Raw genomic sequence first — 24834 nt, 5'->3', positions numbered from 1 at the left:
ATTAACTTGAGTCCTGACTTTCCTTCCATGAATAAAAGAAGGGGAGCCTTAGATGTAGGTGGGAGATGATGGAAATGAATTGAGAAGCAAACTAGGATCCGGGTGATTTTATTATATGATTGTATGATCTCTCTGTGTGTGAGATCTGATGCGTACGTTATTCATTTTGATTATTGTTATATGTATATGCCCAACACCACATTTTTCTTTGTGTTTTAGGGGAGCCAGAATTCAAATACGTTGGCAACATGCATGGAAATGAAGCCGTGGGAAGGGAGCTCCTCATCTTCTTAGCTCAGTACCTCTGCAACGAATATCAGAAGGGCAATGAGACTATCATTAACTTGATTCACAGCACACGTATCCACATCATGCCGTCGCTGAATCCAGATGGCTTTGAGAAGGCGGCTTCACAGGTACGCAAGCAGTAGCCGCATAAGCAAATATTTGCATTAATGGAATTTGTTGAATGCATTTACCAATGGTATTATTGCTCAGTGCAGTAGGTTTGAAATGAGGAGTTTACAGTGGTGGCTAAAATCATCATTTATATTACGTCCTTGTGGATGACATACAGGATGGAGTGATGGCCACCAACATGGCCTTGGCCCAGTATACCTAAAGGAGCGTCTCCACCCCCATCGTTCAGCCCAGACACTGAGCCTCAGTGGTCTAAGGGCCTTCTGGCGGTTCCCTCACTGCGAGAAGCCAAGTTACAGGGAACCAGGCAGATGGCTTTCTCAGTGGAATGCCCTCCCATCAGATGTCAAGGAAATAAACAACTATCTGACTTTTAGAAGACATCTGAAGGCAGCCCTGTTTAGGGAAGTTTTAATATTTTGTTGGAAGCCACCCAGAGTAGTTGGGGAAACCCAGCCAGATGGGCAGGGTATAAATATATCATCATCACCATTATTGAGGATTAGACAAATTCATGTAGGATGAGGCTGTCCATTGCTAGTAGCCACAAAGGCTATGCTCTAGCTTCTCTGTCTGAGGCAATGTGGTGTGGTTAAGGTTCCCGATCATGAGTACAGATCCAGAACAGCATGTACAGTTGTACATATACAAAGTCATTTTTGTACATTCCTCCCAGCATGCAGAAATTGGGGTCAGGGCCAGTGGATTGTCTCCTGATCTAATCTACACATTTATTGAATGTTTAGATTGGGACGTAAGAAGAGGGTTGTTTCCCACCCTGACAATGATCACCCCAAGGGCCTTCTAGCTTCAATAGTGTCCTGGGTGAAAGGCCACTTACACGGCACTGTTCCTTAGTGGCTACAATGCCACAAACATTTGTTTATTAAAAAATCATACCAATCTCTAAGGGGCTTACTTCTTCTCCTTCTTTGGCGATTACTTGTAGCCAAGTAAGATAGTCTTCCATAGACATGGTTTTATCAGTGAGTCTGTAAGTGACTGTGGAGGCCAATTCTGGATCCACATGTCCTTCCAAAATGGGGACATAGGTTTCCGGGCGGGAGTTGATTACGGTGAGTGCTTGCCAAACGTGCCTTTCTCTTAGCACATTTCTCCCTTTTGTCCTGAGTTTGAGCGTCTTCAAAGTCCATGACACCTTTGGTAAAGACTGTTCTCCAACTGGAGCGCTCGCAGGCCAGTGTTTAATAAGTGGCTTAGCTTACATAATGACTGTAAATAGGCATTCATCATCATCCATGTCTGATGTTATCTCATTTCCTCTAATGTAAGTGACCATTGGCACCCTACATGTAATAGTATCCATGGGTCATTTTGCAGATTTCACCTAGTTTCTTTCAGTTTCAGATACATTGTACATGCAGTTATAAGTGAGTCACGGTTGCCTTGAAACACCAAGAAATTATAGATTAGGGATGTTCAGTGTGGGAGCACCCTCTGGTGGCTTCATGGCACATTTTCTCATGATCACCTTGCATTTAAACACAAATTGGCCCAAAGGAAAACTTTTCTTTTTAATATTTGTCCTGCATTTCTTATTCCATTTCTTATTCTTATTTCTTATTCCAAGAACTAACATTGCCACTAATACATATCTTTGCTACTAATACAACATTGCTACTAATACAGTCAATACATAGCAGATGTGTGTATTTATCTCACATTGAACTATTATTTCTAAATTTCAAGGACTAATTTTATACAGCTGTGAGGAAGTGGATATTAGAATGTCTACTCATTTTTTAACCCATGTAATTTTCAATGTCTACTATATATTTTGGAATTTTGTTTGTTCACTTTACATTTGGACACCTTAAGATATAATAACCAAATTTTGTATGATGGTTCCTGAGATTGAGTAGCAGTTTTTTCTCTCTCTCTGGATACTGTTAGGTGCCCTTTTGACTGAAGATGACTGGTGGGACTTTTCAAAACTGCACTGAATTTAATGACTATTTTCAAAACTGCAGTGATTTTTTTTCCTTTAAGAATTCCTAAGTAGTTCCAGGTATGAGGCTGCTAGTTAGCTATATTTTGGGGTTAGTTTTGGGTTAATTCACAGTACATCTCTGAATTAGTGCTCACAGGCTAAGCACCACAGAACTTGTGTAACAACTTAAACACAATTCTGTCAATGGAGACAATGAGTGTCAGTCATCAAGTGAAGAATATGCATGTGTTAAATCAGCCATGAGAATCGGTATGCTTCTGAGGACTAGATGCAGATATTGGTGAATGTTTCCAGAATGTTATGCTTTTGAATTTTTCTGAGAATCTTTCAAGTCACCACCAGACAACACAGTGATGAGCTAAATGGGCCATTTCTCATGGAAACTAGGTTATACTATTAAATGATAGCATCAGTGCTATTTTCTAATAATCCCTCTTGATTACTTCTTCTTTTTAGCCTGGGGAACTCAAAGACTGGTTTGTTGGCCGAAGTAATGCCCAGGGAATAGACCTAAACCGAAATTTCCCTGACCTGGATAGAATAGTTTATGTCCATGAGAAAGAAGGAGGTCCAAATAATCACTTACTGAAAAGCCTGAAGAAAGCTGTGGATCAGAACCCAAAGGTAAATAATTGTAGTTTACCACCAACATTATAGACTGTAATCTGTTCCTTTTCAGAGAGTTCTATATGCCCTTTCAATCGGCGGACTCAGCTACATTAATCAAAATACAGTGATTTGAATGTGTTATAAACATGCAACACCAGATGGAGCCAGATAGAGCAAAACCTTTCTATAATGATTTAATTTCTGACTTATTTATATCGGTTTCTTTCCTGTGTGTAGATCCACCCAGGCATTTAAAAAAGAATCAATCCAGGGGTGTCTGAAAATTTAATAAATAAATAAAGCAGAATTGGCTCAGAAGGTTGTATTGATTCAACTATTTCAGCACATGATAAACCTTTCTAGATTTCCATAGCATGTTTCTTTCAGATGACTAATTTTAGTCTACAAAACACAGACTTTTTTTCTTCTTTTGGTACTCTTCTTCTTTTGTCTATGTAGTTGCAGATGGATGTAGACAAATGGCCAGAACCTATGTATAATATGGTTGAGAGGAAGGTGAAAACCAAAGGTTGTGCAAAATCCAGAGGAGTATTTTTTAAGGTTTCAACTTGATGTCTTCTCTGGATCAGGAATGCTGAAAAGGCAAGCAGACAGGATCAGAACTAGGAATTCAAGATAGGATGGACAAGGGCTTCAGGACAGGACATGTTAGTGTTTTAAAGAGCATGATGCTAGAACATCTTTTTAAAGAGCATCCTTTTTTCTTGCTAGAGTAGAGAGGAAGGGCATACTTGACCTCAAATGTATTCTCAACACTTCTTTGTTCATTTGTTTTAGTATTTACGGGCCATTTTCCTATTGGAAGGCCCTCAAAGTGGCTTACAGTACAAACAAATACAGCAAAAGTCCAATGATCGCAATAATAAAAAATTAAAAAGAGAGAATACAAAGAACAATAAAGTTAGGCAACAAAGAATATCAAAGAGGCCATAACAAAGCATAAAATTCCTTAAGGCTATAGGCCTGACAAAAGTCTAGGCTACCCAATGACATGCTTCTAGAGTGGCATCTTTTCTACCCTCCAAATTCAACCTGCTGCTGCTAAGACAATCCCTGGAGATTCAAATCTCTCCTGAATATTCAATTGGACCCAAGGCCAGAAATGGGTGAAGGCAGCAGGGGACCTCTGTGGGCTTCATCACATGCACATATTGTGTGACTCTGAGGCCTAAGTCCAACAGAGAGTTAAGATGACTGCAGCCCATTAATGTGTTGTGTTTAGGCCTAAGTCTACACTCAATTTGTGTAATGCACATATTAGTAAACTTGTGTGTTGTAATCATACATCAGCACCTTTTTTTGATACACCCTGAAGATATAATGTAATTCTAATTCAATTTTCAGAAGTGATGTGTCAGGAGGTTGTTGCGGCTACTCTTGAGTAATGATGCTTCAGTCAGCGCTGTCTTTAGGAGTTTTATTGTGCATACTATTTACAGTGCAGAGATATCAGAAAACATGACCACCTAGTCACTTTCAGAACCCAGCAATGGCTTCAGTCTGCTTTTCGGCCAGCATAATAGCCTGGGCACCCCAAAACGCCGCCCCTTCACCCTACGTGTGGGCACACGCCTCAATTCGGGCGCCGGAAGGAAAGGTCTCCCCTCTTGCTGGCTGGGGCGCCGCCTGGGCTCCGACATCTCGCTGAGCCCCTCATCCGCTGACCCTCGACCAGAGCGGTGCCAAAGCTCTGACACGTCTCTGAGCCCCTCCTGCACGCTCTGTTCCCCATAGTGTTGCCAGGGCTCAGACACCTCACTGAGCCCTCTCTCCATGCCGCTCCATTCCTCATTCCCTCCTCCTGACTCGCTGCTCGTGCTGTCAGGATGACGGAGGGAGGCTCCCTGTAGGGAGTTCCCCTGACATTATGGAATTTCACAGGACTTTAAATAAAGCTTATGTGATAGTGCTTATTACACAGTATTAACCTATTTACTGGCTTAGAAATGCTGGTGAATAATACATGTTTCTTCTTCAATAGCTTGCGCCTGAAACAAAAAGTGTAATTCACTGGATTATGGATATTCCCTTTGTCCTGTCTGCCAACCTCCATGGTGGGGACCTTGTAGCAAACTACCCTTACGATGAGACTCGAACTGGTATGTACAATACGCTTGAATGTGCAATCTATTCATTTCAAAGGCCATCATTTTGAAGCTGTAGAAAGTTCAGTTTCCATAATTCTGTGGCAGTATGTAATGTCTTCAGAAAGTTACTGACCGCTGCTACAGTGTAAGAGAGTAAGGAACAGAATTCCTGTAGGCACCAGGTCAGCAGTGGAGGAAAGGGGGCCTCATTCAGCACCCTGCAAGGGCATGGTTGCTTACTAAAACGAGCCAGCTTCAAACTATGGTTTATTAAACTGGCTTGGTTCAACATTAACCACAGGTGAGAATTTAGACATAATGCTAAACTATGGTTAATTTTTATCTTGGCCACACTGGGGGGAAGGGGTGGGGGAGTGCACAAGTGAGAGGCTCATGCAAAAAAAAAATCATAGTTTATCATTATGGCCAAATCAGGTCTTCTAATAGTCACTCTTTAAACTTTCTGTTACCACAGGCATTGTTTCAGAAAACCTAGCCTTGTTTCTAGATCTATAATTAATAGGGAGCTGCAGTCAATGCTTGCTCTCTGGTGCATATATCTACAGATATATCACATTCACACCCTATATCTTAAGTATACTTTAAAATATATTTTATGTAATCTTTATAAAATGTAAATGTGTCCCTAAATGTTGGTGGCTAAATGACATATGTGAGATGAATGCACTTTGCTTTTGCCCTGTAACTTGAAATGACATCCACAGTGTGAAGACTACATTGTGACCAAATGATCCAAGCCATTGTGCATCAATTAAAAATCTGAAAATTAAAACAAAAGTTGTGGAAATAACAGCAATCTTATTTCTCATTGGTGAGCATCGGGTAGTTGATCTCACAGTATATTATTTTTTGTAAGAAATATTTGCAGATAACAACAACAACAACAACAACAACAACAACAACAAATTTTTATTTATACCCTGCCCTCCCCAGACAAAGCTGGGCTCAGGGCGGCTGACACAGTAAAATTACAATAAGACATAAAAGAAAAAACAATTAATTAAAGTACAGGTTAAGATGCAACTTAAGTTTATAATTTTAAAAATGCAGCCTCCTTTTAAAATAGCTCAAATCAAACCATAGGGAGGGAAAATAGGGGTCAGACTGAGTCCAACCCAAAGGCCAGGTGGAACAGCTCCGTCTTGCAGGCCCTGCGGAAAGATGTCAAATCCCGCAGGGCCCTGGTCTCCTGTGAGAGAGCGTTTCACCAAGTCGGGGCCAGTAGTGAAAAGGCCCTAGCCCTAGTTGAGGCATTATTCTTGCTCAGATCATTTTAACTGCAAAGTAGCTGTCTGATTTTTATGTGTAATTTTATGTGTGATTCAAATAAATACAAATAAGGCCAGTTTTAGCTACCTTTGTTTTTGTATTCATGATTGATTTATTGTTCTGAGCTCTTTTATTGAACTTGGATTTATTGTTTAAATTTTTTACAAAATGGAAAGCAATCTAAAAATGATTTTAAATAAATAAATAAAGTGCATCCAGCCCTTTTCCTATGAGACTCCCCCCCCCCCATAGTAAATACTTTGGGCAAAAGCAACAAACACACAACAACATAGAAAAAAATAAGTCTATCTGTTCCTCTACATGTTTTTGGTTTTATTTCCTCAGGCAGTGCACATGAATACAGCTCCTGCCCCGATGACGCTATTTTCCAAAGCTTAGCTCGAAGCTATTCCTCCTTTAATCCCGCCATGTCTGATCCAAACAGGCCACCGTGTCGCAAGAATGATGACGACAGCAGTTTCATAGATGGAACAACCAATGGTGGGGCTTGGTACAGCGTCCCAGGAGGTTTGTGTCAATGCGTTACGATACTTCAGAGATCCGTTTATTGTCGAGAATAACAGTTGCTAGTGTATACACATATACCAACACACGTGAATGGACAGTGGGTCTCAGCAGCAAATCAACTGCTGGTTCCCTTCACTGTAGCTAAAACTTGCCGCTTCTAAAAATTTGCCTTCGCTTACGGAAGTCTAACTTGGCAAAATGTATTACTGTTCCGTCAACACCTTTGCACATCTCTATAGAGATAAATGTGTCTTCTGAAAGCTCATCTCTCAAATGTGATGAGAGCAGTGGCCCTCTGGTAATAAATGATTTGCACATACTGACTGTTGCCTTTCTCCTATCTTGCTATTTCTTCTGTCTACTACAAATGTATCCTGATATGGTAGAGAAGCTAACCACCAAGTAATTTGGAGGGATAATCCCTGCCACACAAAAAGCTTAATATGTGACCAGAGAGAGGATGTAAGAGGCAGATATAGAATACAGTGGAGGAGAGGGGGGAAACAGCTATGCATAAACCGTAAAACTCGAAAGCTTTTTTTTTGTTCAATTGTACAGGATGATAAGGTACAAAGAAAGACAGGCTTCCTGTGTCTTGAAAATAGTTAAGCAGAACGACAAATTTCAAGAAGAGCAACTTTTCTCAGCACGGCTTGCACCTGTTGAATAAACTATTGAAGACATAGAAGTACCTGGTCACTTTGCATGTATAGATGAATGAGTGAAACAGTCAATTTTCTCTAAGACACATAATAGCCAGACATTGGAGGGTTTTCCTCTGCTTTTAAGCTCCCCTGAGCATCGCTAGTCTGTATTCCTAAAAGGGCTCCCAGAGTGCAGGATTAAGGGACTCTAATCTGATTCTCCTGCACAGAAATAGCACCAGCAAGAAGATTACCTTGTCATGCAGCCAAACTGCATTTTCAGTGCTGATGGATAAATTACTGTACATTAGCTGCTTAAGGCCCATTGAAGTCAATAGGAGCAAAGTAACTTTACAGGCTGCAGGACTGCAGCCTTTGCTTTTAAGGTGTTGGCAGCCTAGTCTGCAACTCTTGCAGCTCTTACTCATTTTAATTAAATTATTATTGTTGGGCACATAATGAACATTCATGCCATAGGTTTTATAGCAAACTGAGGCTTTGTATAGCAAGGGGAACGACATGTCCTGCTGTGACACATTATGAAATTAGCAGACTTTTGTAATGTAGGGCTGACTTAAAAATGTGGAGTTGTAGTCAACTAAGTCCCACTCAGAGTAGACTCAGTAAAAGTAATGACTCTAAATTAGTCATGTCCATCAATGCGTCTGCTCTAAGTAGGACTAATCTAGAACAGGCACCCCCAAACTTCGGCCCTCCAGATGTTTTGGACTACAATTCCCATCATCCCTGACCACTGGTCTTCTTAGCTAGGGATCATGGGAGTTGTAGGCCAAAACATCTGGAGGGCCGCAGTTTGGGGATGCCTGGTCTAGAATACAACCCTCAATGTCTAAGGCTGTAATCCTAACCCTGCGTACCTGGGAGTAAGCCCCACTGAATACAATAAGACTTAATTCTAAGTAGGCATGGTTAGGATTTCACTGTCATTTGCTTTGCACATTCATCTTAACATTTATGCGAAATGTATTGCATCAATATCACATTTTTCTTAAGCTTTATTTATTTATTAATTAAACGGAGCACTGCTGATTTGTTTATTTTATTTATTTATTTATTTACTTACTTACTTACTTACTTACTTACTTACCCAGAGGTTTCAGGGCAGTTCACAGAAAAGATCAACATAAAAACCACAATATATATAATCAAAATAAAAACAACAACCCAATAACAGTGTTTAACAGTCTTTATTGTGAAAATAACCTTCTGGTAGACTGCCTAGAGTTTGCTGGAGGTATCAATCTTCAAGTGTCACAGAGTATTTAGTTGCCATGTTTAAAATATTTGGTATATATGAAAAAAAATGTAGACGAAATCTGGAGACTTGAATGCACAGTTGTCAAGTTGTCAATGAGCCCCCCCCCCCCTAAACTCAGGCTTACGTTCCTTTGTCTTCCTGTTCTCAACCCTGAGGATAAGAGAGAACCTACATTCAGGTCTGCACCTCACCATTCAGGTGATCAGTGCTGACTATGGTTAGCTCTATGTAGGGCATTCCTATTATGTCGGCATTAGAACATTCTGTATATTTAGTTCTCGATCCAGAAGGCATAGCTGCCAAGTTTTCCCTTTTCTCGCGAGGAAGCCTATTCAACATAAGGGAATTTCCCTTAAAAAGGGGGAGAACTTGGCAGCTATGCCAGAAGGAGATGCATGTACAGAAGCGGGCTCCCATTCATTCATTCATTCATCACCCCACTCCTTCCTTCCTTTTTTATTGGTGAGCATATGTCTTTGATTGGTTCATAATGCCTTAAACATGTGCAGCTGGTAATGTGTACTGTCGACACACATTTTAACATTGGCTCCAACTTTTTAAAGTCTCCTCCACATCATTAGCACTGGTACATTGCCTTTGGTTTTTCTTTTTGGCGAATTGCAGGATTAGGAAGAAACCCGTTTCAAAATATTTCTTGAGGCTTCATTGGCTGTGCCACTATCTGTCATTTGCATGTTTTATTGGACACATAATAACATGTTTCCTTGTTCATCTGGAATTAATTGAACTATACCTGGAAACTGGTTTTTGTTTTTGTTTTGGCTTCTGAAAATGGAACTTTTCGAGCCAAATGTATCCCAGTAGAATATATACACCAGATGCAATATTAGGCTTCATACAATCGTTACACAGAGCTGTGACTGCCAAGATATTCATTGCCTGAAGTTAGCCATTTCTGTGCATTATGTATCTGTCTTAAGTTCAAGAATCACATATTGAGTGAATTGTTAGCTGCCCAGGGAGTTTTGTATACTGAAGGGCAGCGTGAATACTTCAGGCAAGTAAGAAATAAACGTTAGCCCTTATTCTCCTACATTATACATCTGCTTATCTCTGGCATAGCTGCCAAGTTTTCCCTTTTCTCGTGAGGAAGCCTATTCAGCATACGGGAATTTCCCTTAAAAAAGGGAGAACTTGGCAGCTATGATCTCTGGGTGGCCTTTAGCTAATTTACATTAATTTGAGAGGACAACATTTCTGAAAATTTTGACACCACAGAGAAAACCATTCTTAAAATTGTAAAAACCAACAACAACCCTGAGAGACTTTTAAAAACAGATTGTAGGGCTGCAGACTGCTTTGGAGGTTGCACAGAGACATCTTTAAAGTCCTATTTTCATTGCGTAGAACTAAATGCTTGTCAAATGTCAACCTGTCTGTATGCTTATAATGCAGGCATGCAGGACTTCAACTACCTCAGCAGCAACTGTTTTGAAATCACTGTGGAGCTTAGCTGTGAAAAATTTCCTCCAGAGGAAACACTGAAGAGTTACTGGGAGGACAACAAGAATTCACTCATCAATTATATTGAGCAGGTAAAAGAAGTAGGAAGGACAAGTCATGGCATGAGTGGGGCAGGAACCAACCCCAGATTAGTTATATCCAATTGTTCATCAATAGTTAATCAGTCTTCTGCTTAGTTGCACTCCATATGCTCAGACTGGGGATTTAATCACATATTGATCTATGTTCAAACCACTTCAAAACTTGATTATGAATCTGACCACACGAGGCTACCTTTTTGCATGAAAGCTTAACCACAGTAGAATGGCAAGGAAAGATTACCATGTGGTAATGGTTTTCTCTCAGAAACAATTGCATAAATTCTCCCCCTGCTTGGGGATTTGAGAATAGAATGTGTTCTTGCACTGAAATGTCAGTCCTGTTTACAAAAGATTTATTAAAAGTTGTTAACTTTTAGCTGAGAGCACTAGTTTTCTGAATCACCAGCCACTGTATTACAGGTCAAACATAAGGCCCATTCAGGCTTTCTAATCTGTCACACAACTGCAATAGCAGTACCCTCCCCTGGCAGTGAGAGTCCTTGGGAGATCAGGGCTCCAAATTTTATGGGAGCCTACACAAGTTCAAAAGTTTACCTACTTCAGTAGCTATTCCTCTGGCTTGTGGGGGGAAGTGGGGGGAAGCTAGAGCTTTGACTTTGTTGCATGAGGAATCTGAATGCCTGACCAGGTCTAATGCATCAGATCCCTGAGAATATCTGCTGTTATTTCTAAAAAGTGTCTAATATGGTCACTTGTACTGTTCCCTAGTATGGTCATCTCACTGTGGTGGGAAAAGTATACAGGGTGGCATCTGACCAAGTCGCATTTAAATTAATTGGCTTAGGGTCTACTCTGCATACTACTTAGATGCGGTCTATAAAGACTAACAACACAGTAAGGTAAAAAGGTAAAGGACCCCTGGATGGTTAAGTCCAGTCAAAGGCGACTATGGGGTTGCAGTGCTCATCTTACTTCAGGCCAAGGGAGCTGGCGTTTGTCCACAGACAGCTTTCCAGGTCATGTAGCCAGCATGACTAAACTGCTTCTGGCACAATGGAACACCGTGACGGAAGCCAGAGCGCATGGAAACACCATTTACTTTTCCGCCACAGTGGTACCTATTTATCTACATGCACTGGTGTGCTTTTGAACTCCTAGGTTGGCAGAAGCTGGGACAGAGAATTGGGAGCTCACCCAGTCACAGGGATTCAAACCGCTGACCTTCTGATCGGCAAGCCCAAGAGGCTCAGTGGCTTAGACCACAGCTCCACCCGCAACACAGTGCCATGCAGGTGCACTCAGAAGCAAATCTTGTTGCCCTGTGAGGCTTACTCACCAAGAGTATCTGCATAGGAATTGCAATTTAAATGTCATATTCTTACAACAGGATATTCTTACTCGCTGTAACTATGAGAAGTAATAGATTGTAAAACTGCAAGGGGTGATCACTTCCCAGTATGGCCATCATAATCGCATATTACAGGATTTCATTAGAGATCAATCACAGCACTTTAATCAGCACCCAGAAACCTTCTGTTTCGTAAAAGGTTTCTCCAAGGGAAAAAACCACATCCATATAGAAGAATTATTGGTTTGTTACGCTTTGTTGTTTAATCTCAAACTAGAGGAAATTCTGTAACTGGTACTATGATTCACTCAGTGTAGTTTACTAGTAAAACTAGAGACGAATAAAAGCACATTTAAAACTAGTTTTTCTAGGGAGGAAATGCCCAGTTTGCCAAATAAAATATTCCCAAGGACTGACTCGTTCAGTCATGCCTATTTAATTCTTTGTAAAATGTATACAGAAGGCATTGCAGGCTTTCACCCTTCGCTACAAGATAACTTTGTTAACTGTTAGGCACTTATGGTTTCACATATGAATCATCTGCAAAGATTCTGCAAACTAGAACGGCCTTATGTAGACAATATGTTTTTATTTTGTTTTGCTGCTGCAAAGTTACCTTCTGTATTTCTGGAGTTGATGAACTTCCAGCTAGTGGAGAAGGTGTCCCAACATAAGACGTGTCATGTCTGGACTCAAAGTCCTGCACTCTTTTGCTTAGAAGCCCCTGGCTATAATGCACCAAATGGCCTTAGTCAGCCACTGGCTGCATTCAGATAACCATTTCTCAGCTTATTTGAGTCAATAAAGTACGAATGACTCTTTTGCTCGCACATACAGCCACTTCACTCAGGAATCTCTATGTAACCATAGTTTCCTGATTTGCCCATACCATGAAACAAGGATTAACCACTTTGGCACAAGCCGGGGTATCAACCTGCAGTTTTGAAGGGGTATCTCTGACTGAATGCACCATATTTAACATGAGGGCTACTCACAGGGCTTAAAAGATTATTTAACAGATGTAACAGAGAGCACATAAGAAAATACAGACTATTGATAACAAAGAATTTTTCCCCCAGATCCATCGTGGGGTTAAAGGATTTGTTAGAGATCTTCAGGGCAATCCCATTGCTAATGCCACCATTTCTGTAGAGGGACTAAACCATGATATTACTTCAGGTAAGTTATGTCATATGTGATACATTTAAACAGGTGGTAACAGGGGCCTATATAACGGGTACATGTCAAGAACAGAATCACATTCTCTCTCCCCACCACTCCCAATCCCATATATACTATTAGTCAAGCTCCCACAGCTCCTGCCTCTTTCAAGACGTTGAGACACCTGTGCTCCAATTCCGGCGCCAACAGGATGTTCGCCAGAACCCCGCCTTTTGCTTCCTTGATTGACGCCTTTCCCTGGCCCTTGTTAACCTACGAGCACAGGGAGACTCTCTGTTCTTCTCATCGTCGCTCTGGGGAGCCTTGTCCCTGACATGCAGTAAAGAAACCAAAGTAGACCCTGCATATCTGAAGGTTGCCCCTGCTGGTTCTGAAATATTTCTGGAAGTGGTAACCCACTGCTTTTTCCACAGCTAAGGATGGTGATTACTGGAGATTGCTTGTACCTGGAAACTATAAAGTGACTGGCTCTGCACCAGGTTATCTAGCAATAACTAAAAAAGTGGCTGTTCCCTTCAGTCCTGCCATTAGGGTAAGTACCGCCTGGTTGGCATAGCCTTGTATTGCATGCCAGTGACTTCATATTGGTTAGATGTATATTGTGCAATAATATGATGCCCACAAGGTGACCTCATAGGCTCTCTGTGTAATATTCAAGGCCTTTTAACATTCCTGGTGTGGGAGCATACTGTAGAAGGTGAACATTTGATTTGTTATTATTTATTCAATTTATATCCCCTAATTCCTCTTAAATCAGAGAAAGCTTCTTTATGTTTCTTCAGAAGTAAGACCCACTGTGTTCAGGGAAGCTTGCGTTCAAGTTAACAGGCATAAGGCTGCAGCCCCTACCATGAAAGCCGTTTCATGGATTTCTGAGGTCCTTAATTTCAGGATGTTACTTCTATTAAAAGTACAATGTGCATTAAAAAGTCTTGTTTTTTATTTTATTGTTTTTCTCATGCCTAGGTTGATTTTGACCTGGAATCCCTGTCTGAAAGAAAAGAAGAAGAAAAGGAAGAGTTAATGGAATGGTGGAAGATGATGTCAGAAACTTTAAATTTTTAAGCAGAAGCTCTGAATTTACAGCTTTTAATCTATTACGTGTTGACTTAGTATACTGTACTGTGCAAAGTCCCTATACTTTAGATTTTGTGTAGCTCACAATATTTAACTTGAGTTTTTTGAGTATTTTTTTTTTAAAAAAATCAGTAATCTGCTCTACATAAAAACAAATTGCTAGATACTTTCATGCCATTGTTTGCAATCCTACATATTCAACATAGGGGAAGAATATCTGAATGAATGTCTCATCTACCTAACTTGAATACAAATCCTGAATGTGTAGGGTAAGCACAATGATGATAATAATACTAAACACACAATAGTAATTAGCAGTCACTTGCAACTTCTGCTGCTGACATGTGGCACTGCAGGTGAGCAGATGATGTTTTCTAATGTCTCATGAAATAATGGCACTGCAAATGTATGCAGTAAAAACTTGGTGTTGTAAGTAACGCTTTACTACAATTAAAATTTGTTTATGTCTCTGTGGAAGAGCCATGTAAAATAAGTATAATGACTTGGGTTTCATCTACTCACATGGAAATAACTTTCACCATTCTTATTTAAAAGCGAAGAGGAATAGTACAACTTTTTCCCTTACTCTCTCCAATAATGTTCCCAAGTAACTTGGTAATCAGATTAAAATTTCTGGATGGATAAAGAATAACCCTATAGTGACTGCATGTTATTTTCTCTGCTTGCAGTGTATTCTGCTATCCCGTTTGTCAGCAGTTGTTTGTGTATTAAGTAGACATGAGTTGCATGAAATGGTGTCCGTATAATTTGCACAAAGAGCAAAATATTAACTCAAAAGCTGCCTGACCCACTGGGCTGGAAATTCAATACATGCTGTGTGCGCCTAAAAGCCTAACCCCAAACAAATTTACTCAAAAGCACCAAGTTTAGTGAGACATGCTTCTCATAAGCTGAAATGAATAGCTTGGATTCTAAGGGTGTGTCTACTCAATGAATTTGCAGATGATCAGTATTTTTCAGGTCAATGCTTGCAGTTCAGGGGAGCAATCCCTGTTTTGATCAGTGCTGGTCCACACAAACAAGCCAGATCAACATATAACACAAAACCAACATCTTGCCGTAACAGACTGGAAGGTCAGTATCTGCAACAGCAAGCATAGCAGCCATTATGGTTTCTGTGCTGCACTTCCCAGCATATCATTCCTGTTGCTGGTCCCAGCATATCATTCCTGTTGCTGCTCTTAGTGAAACAGATGGCATTGTTAATGAGGAACATTGGGCTATACATTGGACCGTACAGTACCTCTGGTTGCAAACGGGATCCATTCCAGAGCCCCGTTCGCAACACGAGCAGTACGCAACGTGCGGGGCGCGATTTGGCACTTCCGGGTTCGGTGTGTTCGTAACCTGTGTTGTACGCAACCCGCAGCATTCGTATCCAGAGGTATGACTGTACTTCAAATCCTTGAAAACCTCTATCCAGCTAAAGAGACAACGATGAGCTTGCAGAACTTCAATTAATATTTAAGAACTGTACTGCAACAAAGAAACACGCTGTGTGGGATCAAGCAATCATTTTGTTTCCCTAACAATGTGCCTCTAGAACTCTATCAACATATCCCACTAGTTTGTATATAACTCACTATAAAACAACCCAAATATGAGAAACAATAAATGCAAATACATTTTAATCATGAATATAAGCATGTTGTGTTCAAACACAGCTGGAGAAATTATTCTGACATTTATTGCAAAAGATCTAGACACCTGGTGAGTGGTGATGAAGACGCTATGAATTTGAAGCTTGTTAGTCATTGTACTTAACTCTACTAATTTCCCCATTTTGAATCGAAGCCAGAAAATGCAGCCATACTCCTGTCATCCAGCTGTATAGCAGACTCTGTGTCTAATGCTAGCACAGATGTTACATCCTGCTGAACTTCAAAATGGGTTTCTAGTCTAACTTGTAACATGTGTATATAATATATTCTTTTCATGTTGAAGTAATGAAACATAACTGTCTTATAAATTGTCTCTTTGGTTTTCCTTTGGTACTAACTGTACCAAAAGATTTTTTAATGCTAGACCACTTTGCTATGAGAATCCATGGATACAAGGAGGCAATAACTCAATGCTTAACAACTTTCTTTCCATGGGGTGGGTTCCAATTTCATTCCCTCTCGTCTCTTGTTATAGTATATCACCTAGCAATGCGACCTCTTCCTGTGACCCTGGAGGGCCACTGTGAGTCATTGCCCCAGTTTGCTCAACTTCTAAAGCATGGTGACTTGGACAAAACTTAGTTTCATTTCCCACAAAATGTGCCTTGTCATTACCAGTATATATACACAAAATCATGGTTTAAAACAAAGAATAATTAGTTGAGCATGCCAGCTTCATAAACCCTGGTTTGAACTCTGACCAAAGTTTCTTTTAGAAACTTGCTGGATGAAGCCAGTGGTCCACCTATTCCAGCATCCTGTTCTCACAGTTGCCAACCAGATGCTTATGGGAAACCTGGAAGCAGGACCCATGTTCAACAATCATCTCCCCTCCTGCACTTTCCAGCAACCGGTATTCAGAAGCTTATTGCCTCCGATAGGGAAGACAGTTTTAAACAATGACCTCTCATTTATACCTAATGCTGGTCCAGAATCCCTTGAAAGAAAAACTGAACTGAAAAGTTTTCTCCCCGCAGCATGGGAGGAGATGGGGTTAGGGAGTGCATAAAGTCAAGATTCAGTGGCTCATTCCTGCTTGTTTACATGGTACTAAACCATTGGTTGTGCATCATGTATGAATTTGGCCAGGGTGGACAGCACTGGTCTAGATGTGCCACTGGCCTTTGAGCCCTTCCAGAAGGCCTTTTTATTATTGGGCATTCATGATGATTTGTGTTCATGATGGCATAGGGCTGGTTATTCACAACCCCACTTTCTTTTTTCCCCTTTTTAATTTTTTTAAAAATAACCTTTATTGAGATTAAAACAATACTATACATAAAATACATACAAATAAAAACTACAACCAAAACATAAATCAAATCAGCCGTTATACAAATCTTACATTTTCTTTCAATGCTGTTTGCGCCCGCAAATGTTTCAGGACAGACATACTGCTTCGTTTCCTATCAGTGCGCAGCCCATAGCTTCCTGTTTAAATCTTGTGACTTTTCATAGTACAAGCGTTCAGGTGAGTGGGTGTTGCCCCACTTTTACTTATTTATTTATAGAAGCATTTCTTTATTGCCATATGAGAAACAAATATCAGGGCTGTGTACGATGGCAAAACATAGAACACCATCAAAACAATGCAAATGGTTGTGCTAAAGCTGGAGAGTGCCCTTCTAGATGGCAATAATGCCATATCATTGGGGAGGCACCGCAGAACAATCCATAATGCAGAATGATGTATGAATGGTCCAGTATAAATCCTCCACTGATACACTATTATTGCATCAATGAAACGTTACAAAATGCACTACAAAAAAGAAAGAAAAACTACCAGTCCATACCAGTCCTCCTTCTTCCAGTCTTTTCACCAAGGATGCCAAGGTAGCAGGAGAAAGAGCTGAGCTGCTGCCATCACACAGTATGCTTGGGAGATGGTATCTCAAGAGTCTACAAGCAGCTGGGCTGATATGTGCAGCTCCCTGAAATATTTAGGACATTTCTACTTGGTGACCATGTCTAACAGGAACAAAAACCACAATGAAGAGTAGAAGAAGAAGAGTTTGGATTTGATATACCACTTTATCACTACCTAAAGGAGTCTCAAAGCAGCTAACATCCTCCTTTCCCTTCCTCCCCCACAACAAACACTCTGTGAGGTGCGTGGGGCTGAGAGACTTCAGAGAAGTGTGACTAGCCCAAGGTCACCCAGCAGCTGCATGTGGAGGAGCGGAGACACGAACCCGGTTCCCCAGATTAGAAGTCTACCACTCTTAACCACTACACCACACTGAGCATATATAACTGTACAAATATTGCATTGAATGAGGAATGATCCACTGCAATCACTTGGCATTCTGGTTCAGTGCATTTCTTCCATGGTCCATTCAGGATAATGCCACTGTTCCTCCTAACCCTACCTGCTTTTGAAGGCCAGAGTGAGAATGAAGGAAGCATATGCTACCCTTCCCTGCCCTTCTCCTCTGATGCTTAGCATAGCCTGAGGCTTATAGTGAGTGAGCCACTCTGTATTCCTTGAATGGCATCGGCTACAAACACAAGTTCCTCAATTCACAAAAAAAGTCATTTGCTAAAAGGGAACCATAAGTTATGAAATAAAATAAAATGCAGAATTGGAGTGAAGGCATTTGATCAAGCTTATTTTTCATTGTTTCTGTATTTCTCTAGTGTAGGGATGGGGAATGGGGAACCTGTAATCCTCCAGCTATTGCTGGACTATAACTCCCATGCTGGCCATGCTGGTTGAGGCTGATGGCAGCTGGAGTCTCAACAACATCTAGAAGACCACAGGTCCCACCCTTGAGAAATGCAGAAGCAATGGAAAATAAGCCTCTTCAAATTATTGAACTCCCAACTCTAGTGGCTAGAAAAACAAGCAATGAAGAACAAGTCTGATCCAAGGCTAGCAGTGAAAAAGAGAGCCTCTCATGTTGCCTTTTGCATGTGGACCAGCTATAATATACAGTAAAGCTTAGGCCATGAATATCCATAGGATAGTTTATAATACACTATCTTATTTTAGGACACCAGACATTTGCATAATGTTCTGATCAGAATTTATTTGTGCTTTTTGTTTTTAAAACCCGCTAGATGTAGCTTGAAATACTTTTTTTCTGAGCTAAGGGAAAATAGAAATGTGGAAGGCATCTTGAACTAGGTCACTAGCTGTTTGTTTACTAGTGAGGTGGGTTCTGTTAAAAGGTGCCAATGCAAATCCAAATTCACAAGGAAAGTATTCATTGCTTCATATTATCTAAATTCCTGGAACTGCACACTGCCAAATAGCTAGGTCTAGACAGAGAAATCCACGTACACACTAAGACTGGCCAATCTGGATATAAGCAGAATTTGATCTGACCAAGGAAGTACGTGGGCTAGAAAATACTGTGCTGGCATTTAGACATCTGAAATGAATTGGCACCAGAAAGTTGTACCAATGCAATCGAGATAGGAAATGAAAAGACTGCGCTTTCAACAACACCATTTCCCCACTAGCAGATATACACTCATATTTGCTGTGCGGCAAGATTCTTCCTCATGGTGAGATAGATCCATTGCCAGTGCAGCAAGCATCTGAAAATGGGGATCATGGGACAGGGCCAAGTGTATGAGCCCTTCTTTTTTGGCTGGGTGACAACTAGGGAGGAGAGAGAGGCAGAAAGACTTTGAATGTAACTCTGTGTACCTTTATTGGCGTTTAGAAAGCTGGGGCTTGGTTAATGCTTAGAAATAAATGTGAGAGCACTGGGCTGCACCCAATTACGTTCTACTCAGAGTTGAGCGACTGAAATTAATGGATCCAAGTTAGTTGTGTCCATAAGTTTTAATGGGTCTGTTAGCATGACACAACTCACAGTTTGGCATTAATAACAACAGGTGGTTGAAATTAATGGACCTAACTTAGTCATGTTCATAAATTTCAGTTGGTCTACTATGAGTAAAGCCTAGTTGACTATCACCCAATAAGGTTATTGCTTACTAGCCAATCAGGCCATTCACATACACAAGGCAATAATAATGACAAAACAGGAACATACGGAATGCTTTAAGTCATGTTAAAATGTGATTAAAAATTATATCATTACAAATAGTTGGCATGTATTAGCATATATTATCATCCAAGATGGTAAGCATCTTCTCCTTTCCTAAAGCCAATTTTACAAATTTCAGTGTCCTAGATGTCAGGTGACAATCTGTTCTGGCAAATAGGAATAGAATTTTGCTTAACAGAGAGTTATTCCTAATCCTAACAAGAAGGGGTTCAAGGCAACAGATCCAAATACAAAGCACATTTTAATAAAAAGTGTATCAGAACCTCTACTTTGGGGCATAAGGCAGGACAATGTTTAGCCACCCCATACTGGGCAGTTTAATGTCCCATAACCTCAATCAACTTTAAAGAATTCAATCTGTGTTTGTTAAAAAATAGGGATGGGTGAATATGTCCATTTCGGTTCCTCTCTGTTTCTCATTTTACCTATCCTAAGTTTGGTTCTCCACATTTCCACACCAGTTTCCAATTTTCTTTTTTTTAAGTCCCCATGAAACTTCAGACGGATCTCTGGATGCTTGCAAAATATTCAGCTTCCTATCTTTTTCTTAACTTTTTAAAATGTCATCTGTTTCCTCCTTAGTACTCCTTTTCAATGATGCATTTCCACTTCCCTGGCATTTAACTTGTATGGACTTCCAGATTTTTGTTTAGAGGCTTGCTTTATTCTTAGTGATCACTAGGTGGAGACATATGTCTGCATACAAACGTACATCAAGAGAAACCTACTGTAATTTCTTCTTTTGATAAACTTGTTGAATATATTAAGGCAGATTTACTAAGAGTGTGCACTGGATACAATATCCATCTCGTATTTGTATCTGTAGCATTGGGAAGCAAACTGATCTGTTTTGGATCCACTCTGTGTCTTCCTCATTCCTAAAACAGATCTGCTAGATTGAATGCTCTGTCTCTTCCCTATTGACTATAACAGTGAATCTAAAAATGTATCTAACCTTTTCCCTTTGCACAGAAGTGTATGAAATTTGCAGGTTAAGGAGCCCCTAAGTCTGCCAAACTGCAGGAAGATCCACCCAGAAGTTTTCATGCAGGGAACATTTTAGGTCTCTCTGTGTGTTTTAAGAAAACACTGTATAACTTTTAAATTTTATCTCAGAATTGGATGCAATTTGCAGGCATGGTCGCCCCTTCTGAATGGATGAAATATGCCAGCTTTAAGAATGATTAAGTGCAGTAGTTCCTCTTTATTCTTTGCAGGAAGAGCGTTAGATCACTTAACTTTTCCCACTAGTGTTTCGCTGTCAACATAGCTGCCAAGTTTTCCCTTTTGTCACGAGGAAGCCTATTCAGCATAAGGGAATTTCCCTTAAAAAAAGGGAGAACTTGGCAGCTATGGCTGTCAATCAGTCTGAAACTGGTGAAATGAGAGAGGAACCCCATGGTAAATGGGTAATAATATACTGTCAATGAGCATATTAACTGGGAGCTAACTTAAGGAACAAGCAAGTTCAGGTGGTGAGGAAAGTACCAGACCTAGAGAGCAATCCTTTCTCTCTATCCTATATAATAATGTCCATGTTGTCCCTGCGTCCAGATGTCCCGTGTGTCCCTGGGTCACTGCGCATGTGCCCCAGGGATACAGGGATTGGACAGCAGAGACTGCGCGCGCGCACTCTCCCCCCACTCTGCCTCCTCCAACCGCCGCTCCCGCCGGGGTGGAGGCCGGCGAAGGCCTCCTCACAACCCTCCCTGGCCGTGAGGAGCGGCGGTTGGAGGAGGCGGGGGGGGGAGAGAGCGCGCGTCCTTCCTGTCGGCGGCTGGGGGAGAGGAAGGAAGGAGGAGAAAGCGCCGCTTTCTCCTCCTCCGTTCCTGTCCCCCTGCCGCCGACAGCAAGGACGGGTCCCAGGGTTCGGAGAAGCGCTGCGCAAGCGCTTCTCCGAACCCTGGGATGTCTGCTTCCTGTCGGCGGCTGCGGGAGAGGAACGGAGAAGGAGAAAGCAGCGCTTTCTCCTCCTCCGTTCCTGTCCCCCTGCCGCCGACAGCAAGGACGGGTCCCAGGGTTCGGAGAAGCGCTGCGCAAGCGCTTCTCCGAACCCTGGGATGTCTGCTTCCTGTCGGCGGCTGCGGGAGAGGAACGGAGAAGGAGAAAGCAGCGCTTTCACCTCCTCCGTTCCTGTCCCCCTGCCGCCGACAGCAAGGACGGGTCCCAGGGTTCGGAGAAGCGCTGCGCAAGCGCTTCTCCGAACCCTGGGATGTCTGCTTCCTGTCGGCGGCTGCGGGAGAGGAACGGAGAAGGAGAAAGCAGCGCTTTCTCCTCCTCCGTTCCTGTCCCCCTGCCGCCGACAGCAAGGACGGGTCCCAGGGTTCGGAGAAGCGCTGCGCAAGCGCTTCTCCGAACCCTGGGATGTCTGCTTCCTGTCGGCGGCTGCGGGAGAGGAACGGAGAAGGAGAAAGCAGCGCTTTCTCCTCCTCCGTTCCTGTCCCCCTGCCGCCGACAGCAAGGACGGGTCCCAGGGTTCGGAGAAGCGCTGCGCAAGCGCTTCTCCGAACCCTGGGATATCTGCTTCCTGTCGGCGGCTGCGGGAGAGGAACGGAGAAGGAAAAAGCAGCGCTTTCTCCTCCTCCGTTCCTGTCCCCCTGCCGCCGACAGCAAGGACAGGTCCCAGGGTTCGGAGAAGCGCTGCGCAAGCGCTTCTCCGAACCCCAGGATTCTAGCGCCCGTTATTGAACGGGCTGAAAACCACTAGTTTATTCATAGTGGTCCACTGTCATGCTGTGATGAGATTCTGAGCCACTAGAGGGAATAAGAGGCATGTGGACTGAGCCAAGAACTGGAAGCTGGTCCTGGCAGAAATCAACTCCAGAGCCTCAATAGGTCACCCTGGGAGGAAGAGAAGGGCAGGACAGGAAAATGTCACCATGACATGCTGGTGGGGCTTGCCTCTCTTTCTCACTGTCACCGGGGGAGACAGGTGAGGGGAGGAGAGAGAAAGAAAGAAATTGAAATCAGGATGGGGGAGAGAGGAGATATGTTTTTCTTTTGATGGGAAGTTGGTCGTGGGGAGATGCTTGTCCGGAGTGGTTGGGTGCAGAAGATATTGTGACCCTTTTGTAGGTTTGGAAGCTGAGGAAAAAAGAACACACTGTGGTCCTGTGAAAGGAAACAGAGGCATTGGGAGGGAATATGTCGTGGTCCTGGAGAAGGAAACAGAAGAGGGAAACCGATATAGGGAGATGGGGGTTGGTGAATGGAGTAAGCCGGGGGGGGGGGGTTAGGACAGGGCATGCAATTTCAAACCAGCAAACTGGGAGAAAAAAAGAAATGGAAATGTGTAATAAGCAACAAATAAGCAAACGTGCAACAGGAGAAGATGGGTGGGAACAGCCGGAAGAGAAGTCTGCACAAACCTAATGAAAAATAAATTGAATATTGTTGGAAAACCGAAATGGATTAGAATAATAATTTTAAAAATGATACAGAAAAGCCCTAGAACTGAACTGAGGGAGATGGAAAGTGGAGCGGCCCTATACTGTAATGAGCTCTACTAAAAAACCTGCAAGCTTTTCTATTCAAATCAGTGTAGCTGGAGTGCCCTGGAAAATAATCTACTGTGATCAAAACCTAGATCTGTCCATCAAAATTAATGATCCACCCCCCCTCCACCTGCTAACCTCTCAAGCTCAGGGCATTTCCCTACTCAGATTGGTTTTACCTTTGCAAATAAAATGAAGTGGTCAGTTTATTTTAAATGCTGAAATGCAGATTTTGTGGGGCACTTGAGTCCACAGAGCAACTCAGGATTTTGAGAGCCTCTGATCCAACTCAGAATACTTTATTGATAGTGCGATTCAGCTTTAATATGTGAAAACCTCACCTGAACCATCCCTATTTGTCTCATAATTCGGGCTGCAAACAGAGTTGATGCACATGTCTAATATCTTAGAGTGCTCAGGACCACACAAACCAAAGCTGACCTTGAAACTATATGGTACATGTTTATTCATTACACTGGAAAGGTCAGTGTTGTCCCCTCACCACCAGCTACCCATGGCTCACTCTAGGACAATCTGTTAAGATGGAGAGCACCTATCAGATGCAATCAATTCAAAACTATTTACAAATTTACTTAATATTTGGCAGTATTATTTACAGTCTATATGCATGGAATGTTTCTGGGGGCAGGTTATATGAGGTTTGTTTGTTAGCTGGGTATATTCAGCCTGGAGAAGAGAAGGTTAAGGGGTGATATGATAGCCATGTTCAAATATATGAAAGGATGTCATATGGAGGAGGGAGAAAGATTGTTTTCTGCTGCTCCAGAGAAGCGGACACGGAGCAATGGATTCAAACTTCAAGAAAGAAGATTCCACCTAAACATTAGGAAGAACTTCCTGACAGTAAGAGCTGTTCGGCAGTGGAATTTGCTACCAAGGAGTGTGGTGGAGTCTCCTTCTTTGGAGGTCTTTAAGCAGAGGCTTGACAGCCATATGTCAAGAATGCTTTGATGGTGTTTCCTGCTTGGCAGGGGGTTGGACTGGATGGCCCTTGTGGTCTCTTCCAACTCTATGATTCTATGATATGTATTTTTAGAAACTGAAAAAAAAGTTAAGAAGTGGGGGGGAGTAATTCACCACAGTCATCAGTGAAATAACACATTTCTTTGCAGGGGTTAATTTAATCCAGTTCATTTACATTTATGAATATTCAGGACTGTTTGTGTAACTATCTTGGGAGATGTTTACATCCCATTCAGCAAGGGCAGAGGACAGGACAGTCACAGACTTCTTGTGCCCTCTCTAAATGTTCATTCGTCACCAATGTTCTCTTTTAGTTACCGTTTTTCTTCTAAACATTCATACTCCGCATCCCTCAGAACAGAACGCAGCCTGCTTAGCATCAAGGCCAGATACAAGTGCTTTGAAATGTTAGGCCAATCAATCATCCTGAGAGGCTTTTTATCCCAGCTATTCATTTATGGCATTGCATTCACATCTGCAAAAGGATGGGCCACGAACATAGCACGTTGCGAGGAGAACAGGTGGGTGTGCTAGCAATGAAAGACAATTTAGACTTCATTATTTGATTCAGGCAGGCACAAGACACTTCTCAGATCATATTTAGGCGTAGAGGTAATGAAAATTAATGGGACTAGAAATAGGCCACATCCTTCAGCCGATGCATCCACT

At 41.8% G+C, this 24834-nt stretch overlaps 1 protein-coding gene across 1 annotated transcript in view; it reads left to right on the top strand.

The window, feature by feature from the left end:
* CPE (carboxypeptidase E) overlaps positions 1-14635 on the top strand; it is a 61791-nt gene extending 47156 nt beyond the window's left edge. The window contains exons 2-9 of the mRNA XM_035113160.3: positions 220-416; positions 2849-3016; positions 5004-5121; positions 6745-6927; positions 10267-10406; positions 12804-12903; positions 13320-13438; positions 13873-14635. Coding sequence (XP_034969051.1) covers positions 220-416; positions 2849-3016; positions 5004-5121; positions 6745-6927; positions 10267-10406; positions 12804-12903; positions 13320-13438; positions 13873-13971 — 1124 coding nt within the window. The 3' untranslated portion in view covers positions 13972-14635. The remainder of the gene's footprint in view (positions 1-219; positions 417-2848; positions 3017-5003; positions 5122-6744; positions 6928-10266; positions 10407-12803; positions 12904-13319; positions 13439-13872) is intronic.
* Positions 14636-24834: the final 10199 nt, after the last annotated feature.

Source organism: Zootoca vivipara, chromosome Z1 (assembly GCF_965207765.1).
Source record: "Zootoca vivipara chromosome Z1, rZooViv2.hap1.1, whole genome shotgun sequence".
Classification (NCBI taxonomy): Eukaryota; Metazoa; Chordata; class Lepidosauria; order Squamata; family Lacertidae; genus Zootoca; species Zootoca vivipara.
This window is presented reverse-complemented; position numbering and strand designations above follow the sequence as displayed.